The sequence below is a fragment of the Cupressus sempervirens genome, chromosome 2, assembly GCF_028749045.1.
Source record: "Cupressus sempervirens isolate cs-2001-9-10 chromosome 2, ASM2874904v1, whole genome shotgun sequence".
NCBI lineage: Eukaryota > Viridiplantae > Streptophyta > Pinopsida > Cupressales > Cupressaceae > Cupressus > Cupressus sempervirens.
The window spans coordinates 515,336,980-515,350,978 of NC_143119.1; the positions used below are offsets into that span (position 1 = coordinate 515,336,980).

The 13,999-nt window shown below is 36.0% G+C and overlaps 1 protein-coding gene across 1 annotated transcript in view; it reads right to left on the reverse strand.

Annotated features, from left to right (window-relative positions):
* Positions 1–5,109: 5,109 nt before the first annotated feature.
* NS1 (Class II aminoacyl-tRNA and biotin synthetases superfamily protein) overlaps positions 5,110–13,999 on the reverse strand; it is a 242,321-nt gene continuing 233,431 nt past the window's right edge. Inside the window, exon 15 of the mRNA XM_089814410.1 lies at positions 5,110–5,244. Within this exon, the coding sequence (XP_089670536.1) occupies positions 5,225–5,244 (20 nt within the window). The 3' untranslated portion in view covers positions 5,110–5,224. The remainder of the gene's footprint in view (positions 5,245–13,999) is intronic.

The window sequence follows — 13,999 nt, forward strand, 5'->3', positions numbered from 1 at the left end:
TAGTTGATGAAAGAGTTTGGATTTTCTCCTGATAGTCCCACCTTTCTATGGTGTGACAATTAGAGTGCTATAGACATTCTACGCAACCTAGTTGAGCATCAATGAACCAAGCACATTGAGCTTCACATGCACTTCATCAGGCATCTCATTCAGGATGGTGCCTTGAGCTTGGAGTACATTCCTACTACTGAGTTGGTTGCCGACATCTTCACTAAACCTTTTGCATCCCTATGGTATCTTCAGTTGCATTCTATGTTTGGGGTGAAGTAATTTTTTCTTGGGGGCTCTAAGTGATGAGTCCTTCCTTCTTTTTGCTACTATCTCTTTTTGGGGTATAGTTTTTCCCGCTAGGTTTTCTCTGTTTCATAGAGATTTAATTGTTATTGGGTACCTCATCAAACCTTGTTTCTAGGATCCAAGTTTGGTTTCAACATTGCATTGTAGTTTCCTTGCTCTTTCTGCATTGTTTGTAGCTGCATTGTTCCTCATCTTAAGGGGGGGAGTTAAAGCGTTAATTTAATTTAATTTATTAAATTCTCTTTATTCCCTTCTTAAGATTTTACTTTTTTCATCTCTATTTAATAGTTAATTACTAATTATTAAAAAGCATGTTCCTTTTAGGTTACCTTTTGTAACTTTTTAGGTTACCCTTTTCAGGTTTCAATCTCCTTTTATAAGGATTGATCTTTTGTAATTTTTTTGATCTTTTTCATTTCTGAGAATACATTTCCCTAATTTTCAGAGAAAAACCCTTACCTCCTCTCGTCTTTTTCTTCCGTGACAAGTTTTTTACATATAGGTGTTTGAAGGCTTTGTGGATTTGTATTTATCAAATCCTTCAGAAAAAAGCATCCATGGCAATGGAGAGAACACCAACCTTCACAATATGTTATGGAAAATGAAGTTTGAAAGCCCTATTCCATTTGTTGCTCCAAGTCCAAAACCTAATTTCTCTAAAGATAGGGATTTCCTAAACACCCACTAACTTCTCCAAAGGCCTCTAAAAAGGCGTCCAACATCCACCCACCTAATAGCAATAAATTCATAATTGACCCTAAGTCATTTGGCCATCAACATGTCCCCTACCATTAATGCAAGTCTTGGGTAAGAATTTGAGTTTTGGAAATATCATAAGGTCATTCCTATCATGCCCAAAATACAAGGGCAAAAACACACAATTTTTTTTAAAAAATTAATAATAATAAGGTTCACTAAAGTTTAAGAGTTGATTCGCAAGAAAAGTAAGGTTCACTACAATTCATCCTAGGTTTATAACCATGAGTAGGAAAAAAATTGATAAATTTATACTCTCGTTATAAAATCGATATTGACATTTGTTTCATTATTACATTATTATTTTTTTTCAATATATATTTAAAATTTTTGGATAACAATTTTAATGAGTACGGGTCTAATTAAATAGAAATCTCTTAATCGAGAACCAATTTTAAGAAATGTCACATCTAGACATACACATAATTATACTTTATTTAACTTGATTTAATTAAAATCTAAATTTAACAATTACTAACAAACTTCTCTATTAACACTAACTTAAAAAAAACAAGGTCATAACTAACACTAAGTACACTAAAACTTTTAAATATATTAATTAAATTTACTATTTAATTTAAAACTAATTTCCAAATTACTTTACAATCTAAACACTTATAATGAATACTATTGAATAATTCAACTATCTTAAATTTAAAAACTTTACGCAAATAAAACACACTAACACTAATATATTAACAAAAATCCAAATTAACTGCATATTTAATACTAATAAATCATAACTAAACTAAAACTAACGATACTTACTAAAACTAAATACATTTAAAATTTAAGATTTATTCTAAAATAACAATAACATTAATAATATAACTAAAATTGAATAAATTGAAATCTATACTAAATTTCATTGGTAAAACTTTACTAACTTAAACTAAAACTACTAAATATATTTTAAAATTCAAAACCTTTAAAACAAACAACAACTAAACTAACATTAAATTAAACTAAACTATCCTAAATCTACCCACGTGATTCCCATCCCCTACACAACTCAACATACCTCAACCCTCAAAAACTAATATTAAACCTAAACCTTCTACCCTCACTCCCCTCATGGTGGTGCCCAACTACCAATTTTATTACCTTTTTCATGACCCTAGTGCTTCCCAAGATGTGGAACTCTACCCCAAACAAATCAAGTGCTGACCATTGCAGTATGGTGTGGGCGACCAAGTAAAAGAAAGGGGCAGGTTGAAATTTTATTTAATGCGGTCTCCAAAAGACATAGGAAACTCTAGCGCATCCTCCCATGAGATTGACTATTGCAAGGGAGGATGGGGTGTTTATGACTTGTTTAAAACTAATCATAGCCTTCCTAAAGAGCTAGCGCCAAGAGGACACAAGGAAGTTAAAGCTCAAAGTTAATTTGGTAAGAATAGATATTAGTTAGGATATTTGCCTTATGCTTTCATATTAATTTATTTATTAATTTCAAAGATAATAAAAGATTTTTTTAAGATTCTTTGTCACAAGGGGAGAATTTAATTTGTTTCCCATACAAAAACCAGAGAGATTTTTTACTCTTGGGAGGAAATTTCTTGTTTTTAGTCCTTATTTTCCTGAGTATAGATTTTCAAATTGACTAAATTGCCAAGGGGATTATGATTTTTTTTTAAAAGTTAGATTAATCAAAGAGTGTAATGGTTTGCTATCATAATAAAGCAAGAGCAATTTTTTCTCCTAATAAGCACAAAGCCAAATCAAGTTCCCAATGTAACAAAAATTATGTCTTAACATTTTTGATAAGTGGATTTTTGCATAATTTAACATCGTCATTTATCTCATTTGATATTCATTCCTATTATTGATAAGAAAATACAAAATTCTCGTGAGAAGTGATATTACTCAATCACTATTTTATTGACAACCTGATTCAAGGCTCCACCAGGAAAGAACCAGGAAGAAACCCTGGCATCGTTGCCATTACAACAAGGTTTTTAAATACAATTTACATAGAATTCCAATCCTGAAATTACAACAATCAAATTAAATTTCTTTCATGGCCCTTAACAAGAGACCCATTTCATTTTCTGTAATACATTGCTAAGGTTGTGGAGGGAACGAAACTGTCCAGGTGAAAAAAAAACATAACAAGAAACTAAATCAAACATTCATATCCATACTAGGTTTTCACAACAGGATTCAACATTGAATCAAAAATAGGGAAAGGTGGATTTTTCAACCAAGAGATACCAGACACTAACACCAAAATAGGTGCCCAATCAGGGCTATAACTCAAGAACTTCTGTTCTTCCATTTTTACATGCCAAAACTCATATGTGGTTTGTGCTAACAGGTAAGAGCCCATAACACTCTACCCTCTCTCCCTCTTCTCGTTCTGAGAAGAGACTCTACACTGTTGGAGTCCAACTGAATACCTTTCTTGAAATTGGTCACTTCTGCCCTATCCAAGGGTGAGTAATGTCAAAACACCCATACAAGAAAACTTTGAAATTGAAACAAAATATGAAAGAAAAGCATTCAAAAAAACATGGTTTCAATCCTTCCCAAGCATACCTTACATACATACAAGCATACCAATAAACAACACAATAACATAAGCATGAACCAAGCATGAAACAACATGAGCAACATGAACAAAGGAGATGAAGAAATCCTACCTTCACAAGGAGGTTATGGTATAATGAACAATTTGAGAAGAGCTTTTCTCTTTCTTGGCTTCAATCTTCTAAGATTTCTCTCTAAAAGTAGAGATTGGGTAACAACCAAAACTACTCCAAAAAGGGCCTCTAAATAAGATCCAAACTCAACCACCAAAAAGGGAAATAACTTCCCCCACTCACCTAAAAATCTAGAGGTTTCTAACTCAACCAAACCTAAGGTTAACCTCTAAGTGGAGTTGAGGTTATTCAACTAATGGTAACAACTTTCAATTTTCGCACTAAGGCAAAAATAAATTTTTTGAGTGACCTCAAAAGTCAACAAAAGGGGCTAGGGGGGTGAAAAATGCCCACAACCCATACCCATACCCCTTGGGTATAAAGATTTCATGTTTTAAGGCCTTAGGAAAAGATTTGGGACCAAAAAAATGCTAGGAATATTTAGGACCATCTAAAAACTCCAAAAAGCAGATTAAGCACTAATCTGGATTAGGGGTAACTAAACTTGATTAAAAATAGATTAGCGAAAAGAGCACTAACTTAGTCCGACTTAGGTCCATAGGTTACATAGTTAACCCTAACTAGCATGTTGGAATGCGTAAACAAATTCACGAGTGCCAAATGACACTATAAGAACACGGTTACAAAACATTAACATTTACTGATCATGGAAAGATACATTCATACATCTCACAATACAATTAAGATACGAACAACGGGATTTTCAAGAATGGCACATAGGGTTCAATTCCGTTCCTCCGTCGAGTTTCTCGGCTAAATATCTTTCACACTCATTGCACACATCAGTAGCCCCATAAAATCACATGTACATGTGTATATACATATCAGGAAATCTCATAAATTAAAACATACATCTTTCAATCAATTAGGGTTTCTCTCATCCTACTCATATTCTTAATCATTAAAATTTCATAATCAAAGTGTTAATCCTGCATTTACTTACTTCATCAACATACATGTTCATAAAGCATTAAATGATGAACTCAAATATCTGAAAGTAACCATCACACAACATGAAATAATATATTATGTTCAAAGCATCAGATAGTGTCTTGACATCTCGAGTCGTGAGCATCAAAATAATAATGTATCACAATGCTACGATGGGTCAGGGCAAGGCCTCACAATTCCATTTTCGCAGCATATGAATAATGGAATATTTAGATTGTCACTAAAGCTACTTGGGGGTTCCAGTAGTGTTAAAATTTATCTCTAACCAAGGGGTATTTAATTAGGCTCCTCATTATGGCAGTTTTGGTTAAGGGTTACATTGTCAACCCTAATTGACATGTCATTTAACACATACACATGACAAGTGTCAACGAAGACTACAAAAATCACATTGCATAAACATTTGACACGTCACTAAATACATAATGAAATATCCTAATGCATACATTCATATTATGATTACAAATTAAATCACTTGACAATGAGTTTCATATCTCTTCATTAGATTCAACCTTGGTTTTACAGTTTGCACATACAGTTGGTTATTGTTTCTCCAATTAATTCCATGGTAACTTTCCTGCACACTCAATTTGACTATCAGTAGTTCGATAAAATCTCATTTATATATTAATAAAATTTGCATAATCAATTGACCAAAACATTCTAAATCTCATTTTAATAAAGTTTTCTCATTTCTGCACATTGATTAAATATAGTTAATTTGCATAATTGAAAGATTGACATATTCATCTATTCGAATTACTTATTAAATAAACTGTCCTAATGCATGCATGTACATAAAACATCAAAATAAGAACAATTAAGCATATTAAAGTAATCATCACATGGCATAAATAATACTAGTAAATGTCTAGTCCATCGAATAATGTCTCAAAAACATCGAATCATAATGTATGAAACTAAATGTATCAATTGAGTTATGATGGGTCAAGGTGAGGCATCACATGATTTTGTCTAGAATGATGTGGACTGTTTATTTGATAAAAAGTCAAAAGCCTTCTACATGTTCAAAGTCTACAAAGAAAAAGTGAAAAGGGTGATTGGTAGAGCATTGGAATGCTTGAGATTAGACTAGCAAGGCGAGTTCACTTCACAAGAATTCAAACGCTACTGTGAGGAGCATGTAATCAAAAGAAAAATGTTAGCTCTTGCAACACCTCAACAAAGTGCTTGTTATAATTTTTCATGTTATTCAGAATTGGTGACACTAGAAGCCTAATTACTAGTTGTTTTTGCATCTACAATACCCCAGTTTGTGATTATAAGGTGATCTTAATTAACTTTGAGTTCATTCATGTAGTAGAAAATCAAAGTACATGAGCATTTGTAAGTATAAAGTGCTTAAATGAAAGTACAAGTTGCTAAGGAAAAAATCAGCATTATCTGTGTTAGCTTTAAACATCATGGATATATTTAAAAGAATGTCAAGAGTATACAAGAAAGGGTGTGATCTAGTTGATATCAATTTTTAGCATGCTCGATCAGACCCTTTTAAGCCATTAGTTTAGAAAATGGTGGAATATAGATCTTGTTGTTTGGTATGAGAAGCATTCACGTATTTTTGAGATACAATGTTATCATACTTAGTGACTCCTACCTTTGTTTTGTGTAGATCATATTTCTCAGCATATGAGAAAAACCCAAACTAGGTAGAGTAAATATCCTTTTGTACCTAGAAAACTATCACCTCCCATAAGGAAGCCTAGGGCAGCCAAGGACACACAACCTACTACACCTCAAATTGTTTCTTCCAACCATACTCTTGCTAGTGCTTTCAATCATATCCCTACACATACAAAATTTGTCAATCTACTAGTACCACCTCCCAAGTAGTTCAATAACCCTTGAATCCTCCCATGGCTAGGAATCACCCCTTGATGGCTTTTAACTAAGGCATCCCTTGAATTTGCAATAGCATGATGATATCCCTACATAAACCCTCAAAAGTCTACCAATCTTCACTGGAGAGGATAAAAATATAACAATTGAGCATATAAGAGATGTTGCAACCCTTTGTGGCCTCCATCACCTTACCAAATGCAATGTAGTTGTAAGATTATTAGCAACATTTTTGAAAGGAAAAGCCCTCCAATGGATTAGGGGGTTAGCAATCAACTCCATAACCACTTGGGATGAGTTGGGTAGTACCTTGACTAGGTAGTTTGAGCATTAATCTAACCACCTTTCTCTAGTAAAGCACTTCACTACAATCAAGAGGGCACACCATGAGCATATGATGGATTTCAATTTTAGATTCCTATGGATCTTGAATAGGATCTCAGCAATAGTAAGACCCTCCAACCAACATGCATTCCTATATTATCTAAAAGCCATCGATGGTGATATCCATGTAATGATTCAATCCATTGGGGGAATACTTTAACAAGAGCTTTTGACATTGTCATAAGAGTAAAAAACAACCTCATTAGAGCTAGGAAGGTAGCCCAAAGGCCCCCAAGGCACATTTTTTCAAAGTTACAACATGTTCCTAAAGTAATTCTAGCCTTGGTATCTACCCCACCTATCTAGCACTTCCTTCTCTGCCCACTAGCCCAACTAGTCCAATGATAAACCAATCCCAAGAGATGAAGGAAATTAAAGAACAAAATCAAAGCATACAAAAGGCTTTGCATAATTTTGGTAATGAGTTGGTCAACATGAAAAAACTGTTGTTTCAACAACCCTATCAAGCCCCTTATCAATACAATAAACCCATTTACCATTTGGGCCAACAAGGTTAAGGGAGGAAATATAACTCTAGAACCAATCATCCTTATAACCCCAAAATTCCTAGCACTTCTAGGGAGCTAGTGTCTGCACAAAATAATTCGATACGAGATTATGAATGGCATTACCCTTGCAATCAACAACACAATTAGAGTACCTATCCTAATGGGTTAATTTGTCAAACACTCACACTCCAAAATAATGCTATGGCTCACCAAAATGCAACCCAAGAGACCCAAGCACAATATAATCAATCTATTGTCCCAAATGAGTAGAGTAGACCTGATGTGGCTCTTATGAATTGGTAAGAGGAAGATTTTTTGTGGGGTGAACTTCCCACTTGTGGATAACCAAAAGTACACTTTTGTTTCAACCAACACTAGATCTAAGAAGAGAGCTATTGAGGTAGGATAACTAACTTTTTGTTGCCCCTATTTTTGTCCCCCATCATTCCACATAAGGTAGCATGTTTAGTCCAAGTCTACAATGATCAAATTCAACTCATAGAATGTAAAGTCTAAGTCTAGTTCGGAAGTTGGGTCAAGTCACTTCTCATTGAAATTTTAGGTTTTTCCCTCTGCTCTTGTATAATTGGCCATGTCGTGTGGGACTAGTGGAAATTCGATGCACATAAGTCACCTGGGTAGTTAATGAGTCTAAGTGGGTGGGATAAGTCCTTAGGAGAACTCCTGATGAGAAGATAAGTTAAAGCACATCTTTAGGATTTTAGACTTCCTAGTCCAAGTTACTACTCTAATCGGAGAAGTAGCAAAGCAAATTTTCCCCCGCAGGTCAACACACTTAGATTGACTGTGGTAAGTAAAGTGGTATGGGGGAATATTTTACAGAGATTCTCTTAGTGCAACTCGTAGTTCTAGAAAATGGCAATAGAGGTGTTGCCCTACTAGTAAGAAATAAGGAGGTGTCACAAGAAATGAGAAGTTGAAAAGGTGAATATGCCTTGGAAATGCTTTAAAGAAAATTCTTAGAAATGAACACTTCCTCCTACGATACTATCAATGAGTTGAAAGTGGTAAAAGTTAAGGCATGTGGGAAAATTAAGAAATTGCTTCTCCAAGGTTAACATTTCATTAAAGGAGAATTAAAGGCAAGTTTAGATTTGTCCATGACCAAGGAAGATCGTCGACTTAGAGGTTAAAGCTAAGGTTCAAGAAAGTGAAAAAGCCACTACTCCTATGTTGAAGAAGGAAAGTAAAGAGGGAATCTAATCTCTCGAGATATGAAGTGCAAGTGATGGGACATGTTGGTGTCACTTTCCAGTCATTAACCACTAGGCATTAAATTCAAATTTGATTGTTAATATAAAAGAGTCACTACCAATTAAAAACAAATGACCCTCACTTGTGTGGTGCGGGAAATTCAAGCCAACAATCGAAGAAAGAATTCTTGAAAAATTGATTTGTGATATCTTGCCATCATCATTCTTCAAACGAGCATTTTCAATTTTCATAGCAAGGTAAATCCATTGTAGCTTATTATAAATTCTTAGCCATGGAAACCAAATTCGTAAGGTATGATAACTTGAATGGGATTGATTGCAAATTGAAGAGCTTAAGCGACACCTAACTAAGGTTCTAAGATTTGGGAGACCTACACAAGAGGGTAAAGTTTGAGCCCTCACACCCAATTACATGGAAGCTAAAAGAAAGTGGTCACATGGAAGCTGCAAAATTCCCAGTGGAATTTCAAGCTCCTAAATTGATACTCAAGTGCATCTCTCACTATGATCCACATACTAGATCAAAATGTCGAACAACGAGGTGCTACTTACTATTGACAGGGATACATTGCACAATGTTTTTGGGTTTCTTGCTCGTGATGCGTTCAACAAAATGGACTTATGGAGCTCTACATCCAACTACAATGAAAAAGTCTCCAAAGAAAGGATATTTGTTGGAAACATGGTTTCAAAAGCCCAAGAGAAGTAGGAGAAAGTTATTGAAGACCCTAATATGACACCAATCTGAAGAGAGAGATACTAGACATCTTGGTGTTGTTGCATCAACCGAAGGGAAATGACAATGCCTTAACTTTTCTTGAGCAATATGATTACTTGGTGCAAGTGTTGTGTGTGAAAGATGAACACATAATGGGCCTAGATTATGAGCAACAAATTAGCCTCATGGTTATAGCCTACCAAGGTTCAGAGGTAGTTCTTCGTGTCAACATTTTTTATCTGTGTTAGCTACAATTCAGTTATGGCCCGGTCATCCCCATGTAGAAAAGTCTGATGATGACATTCAAGTGTATGATTTCTACCCTTAACTCTAGTTGCATAGGAGTTGTACAAAATTTTTGAAGGTGAACAATGCTTTCACCATGAGATTGTGCCGATAATTACAACATTGTCTGAAGAGGAGATTTTCCCCTAAGGCTATTTCCACTGTCACTTGATTTAGCAACTATTGTATCTAGTTCCCTTCATTTTCCTATATATGGGTAGTTAGGTTTGATGAATTTCCATGGAAATTACCAAGGTACATAGATAACAGGATTGTCCTGGTTGAGCTTTGTCGACAAATCCTAGAGGTAAACACTATGTGTGCAAACGTACAAAAGGGAGCATCTCTCTCACCATCATTGTTCGGGCTTATCATGTGCATCACGATCAAATGCCAAGAACGTGTTAAAGGCATTTGGAGAGTAGTATAAAATGTTATCCTATGAGATGTTGAGGCTCTAGTTCGATCATGTGAACTACATCAAGGACAACCTAGGCTCAAGTTTTAGACATGTCGCTAAGCTCAAGGATTATTGTGTTGATTGCACCACTAAATTGTAGAATAGAGAGGTTCTACTCAAGGCTAGTTGTTCAACATATAAGACTCTATGGTGTGAACATTGATGTTGAAGGGATTGAGGACGACTGGCAACATATGCAATCATCCACATACTTGAGGAAATCAATGACACTTCAATTGATTCTACCCCACCCCTAGGACGTATGACTCAAACCTTGGATGAGATGATGGTCACCATCATCAAAACAACAAACAAGTGAGTAAACTGGTGGACCAAGGCAAGGTGGAAGAGAATAAGTGCAATACCTTCGGCCTTTAATCCCACACAAGCCTCCTCTACTACTGCCACCACTAGCTTTGTGGCTATCACATCTCTCGTGTCAGGTCCTACACAAACTATAGGTGGAGGAGACCAACCTCTAAAGAATCATATCCCTATCCAGCAAACTTACGAAGGTGGTCCTGCCCCAAATATTGAATTGACTAAAGAAGCAAAGAAGGACAAAGAAAGAGACAAAGGGAAGGAGAAAGATATAGAGACATGTGCCACTATAGAAGAAATCACCCCAGATGGCTTAGACAAGAGTCACACTAATGATGGCGGCCCATAATAATTGGAGACCTCATAGGCTCCAAGAGATCACAGTGAAACTCTTTTTGTTACTGCTTCCACTAAAATTGTTGTATTTTAATTCTCTTTCGAGCAAAAGTAGACTCCCGCAATAGCCAAGAAAATCTTTGATGCAAACTCTCTCCAGTCCTTGCTTAATGTCTTGTTTGTAGAATCATGGCTAGAGATCACACCACAAACAAAAAGAAAGAGAGCAAAAAAGAGTTCTCTTTCAAAGGATTTAATTACTCAAGCAGCTAATCTACCTCCTCCTACCTAGAAGGCCAAGAATTTTCACACTTTGGCTGCCCTAAGAAAAGACAACACTTTTGGCCATGTTGTCATTGAGATAGCTTAGGCTCAAGGAGAAGGGACCTAACGTCTCTCTCTCCTATATATTTCAACGCCCAAACACATGATAAGGGACCTCCTTGACACAATACCGCAATGAGGATGTGTAAGTTCATCAATCAACAGGTGGAAGAGAAGTTAGAAGAGTTAAAGATATACAAAAGCCACTTGAAGGCCTCCAACAAAGAGCTCTAAGACTACATCAAGGAGTTTCTCACTCCACTTGCGATTCTCCCAAGCGAATCCTCTGCCTCTAGATCATTTGATCCATTACTGGAGGAAAACAAATCTTTGATCACCAAACTGCAAGATGAGAGGCACTTTGGCCAAATTGAGTGTGGATGGGTTGCAAACATGAAAATTAGGAGTCTACCCTTAATTGAGAAGTTTGGCAACCTTTGCAATGAGGTCATGAAATTGAACGAGATTATGTTCACCAACCTCGAAGCCTTAAAGGTAGGTGCTGATAAGTACAAAGACTCAATGCCACTATTTCAGGAAGTCATGGGTTTAAAGGTCAAGAGTGCCATCAACTCAGGGATTTTGAAGACTGGCAAGGAACTTTTGTTGCATTGGATGCAATCCCTCGAGTTTGAGAGAAAGCATGGTCAAGGCTAAGAAGTTGTTGAGGAAAGTGCACGAGTCTGTGAAGAAAGTGGAAGGAACTATTTTTGGGAATCTCAAGCAGTTGCACATGGAGTCTAATGTATGCAAAAGTGGACAGGTCATCAATATTGAGCACATGAAGACTTCATATCAGGACTTCATAGATGAGTTTTGCACCCCGCTAATTTTCAAATTTTTGAACTCCTTAAGTTAATTGTTTTGGATGGAACACTAGCAAAGGTTTCGTAAAAGATACGATCCCAAGTTGACACAATTGAGTCTTGTTGAAGATCACAATTTCTGGATGATTCACTCACATAATGTACAAATTTCTAACATAGAAGACCTTTTGATCATCTTGGGGTCTATGAAGACACATAAGTCAAGCCTAGAAAGCGCCAACCAAATTGATGATGGAAGTGGAAACACTTCAGTTCCTAGGCCTTAATCATTGCTCTTTTACAAAATGACAAGTTCCATCTTCTCTTTTTGGCTTCCCTTCTATCTTCTCAAAGATGGTAATTATGTAACGCCCAAAAGTTAGTGGGCCTAAATGTAATAATTTGAAAATAAATACAAATGATCAATGAATTTTGGTGTAAATTCTTGCCAAGTTGTTGACACAACTGAGTGAGTCTCGAAAGTTGTATCAAAGTTTTTTGTTCAATTAGTTTAATTTCCATTTTGTTCTACACATGATGGATAAATGCTGATTGAAGTGAATGACATGAAATTTGAAGTAGAGTGGAATCTTTATTTGGATGAGGCTAATAGTAGTCTAAGTGTTGATGTAATTTAATTATCCTTTCATTGTTTAGTTGCACATTTAGAAATTAATCAAACACACTAGATGGGTTATGCTTGTAAAGACGTAGTAGTTGCATGTAAAAGGTAGAAAGGGGAACTTAAAGATCTACGCATTCACAGTTGTGGGTGAGATTTAATTCAATTGTAGACCAATTTTATGTCTTGACCTTTTATAGTTATGGAAGGTTTGGTCATTGCCTCTCTTTCTCTTTGATTAAGAGCATACTTCTGTTAGGTACAAAATTCATTGCACATTACACACATAAGAGAGTTGTACCTTGCAATTCAGAGGGAAGTTCCAATGGCATGGTCAAGGCTTTTTAACTATTGGGAGCAATTGTTTCTATCAATTGGGCATTAAAGTTAACAAGAGGAAATATCAAAGGGAGACAATTTGTCCACCAACAAATTTTGATAACTTTGTTGGGGAGATGAACAGTGATGTATGGACTAGTCGTTGAGATTATGAGGAGAGATGTTACTACCTCATAAAAATATAATCCCAATGCTCCAACCAAATTTGGATTTTCAAGACAAAAAGAAAACATCATTAGCCAAATGAATACCTTAGCATGGAGAACAAGGAGTCTAGAGGGTTTGGAAGAAGAAGAAACCTTGGCTAAGAATGTGGAAAGATTTAATCAGAGATGAAGATTGAGACAAGCTCAACATCGAGCACCATGCAACTAGTCTATTAAAAAACATTAAAAAGGAGGATATCCATCCAACCTAGAGTCAAAATGGTATGCCAAGACTGCTAGGGGCAAGGTAAGATAGGCTGTGTTTTTGAAGAGTTGAAGCCTAATTTTCCCTTACTGGAACCCACCCGTTGAGGTGGAAAGGAATGAAGGGGAATAAATTCTATCTTAGACAATTTGAGCCCGTTCAACTTCTCGGCCATAAATCCTATTTGTCAGAGTAATAGTTGACCAACTTTTCCCCGAAGCAACAAAGCACAATGCCCTCTATCTGTCATGTTTTAACATTACACAAAGTAGTCGCTCCAACAAGGTTAATCCCCAACAAATCCTTGCTATTGTACCTTAAGCAATGGTTGCATATCTTCCATAGGGAGCCGTGATTGGCCCACTAAATTTAGCCAGACAAAACGACCTCCCCTAGCTAGCAACAGACCGACCCCTGATAATTTGAAGACTTTCTTCCTTGGCGCCTTGCCCCAAGATATAAGTTTAAATTTGAGGTGAGCTCGAGTGGCCGATTTAAGAACTACCTAGAGCACCAACAACTGAACTGGAAAATGACCTTATTTCTACTAGGAAGTGGAAAAGGGAGATGCAAACATGAGCTAGTAGTAGTAATGCGGCTTTCGCGGAAGTCATTCTCCAAAAGCTCTCAAATGAAATGAACACATTGAAGAAACAAATCTCTAAACCTAGCTCCTCACTCTACCAACCCTACCAAGACATCTCGAGGAGAAACAACGAAGG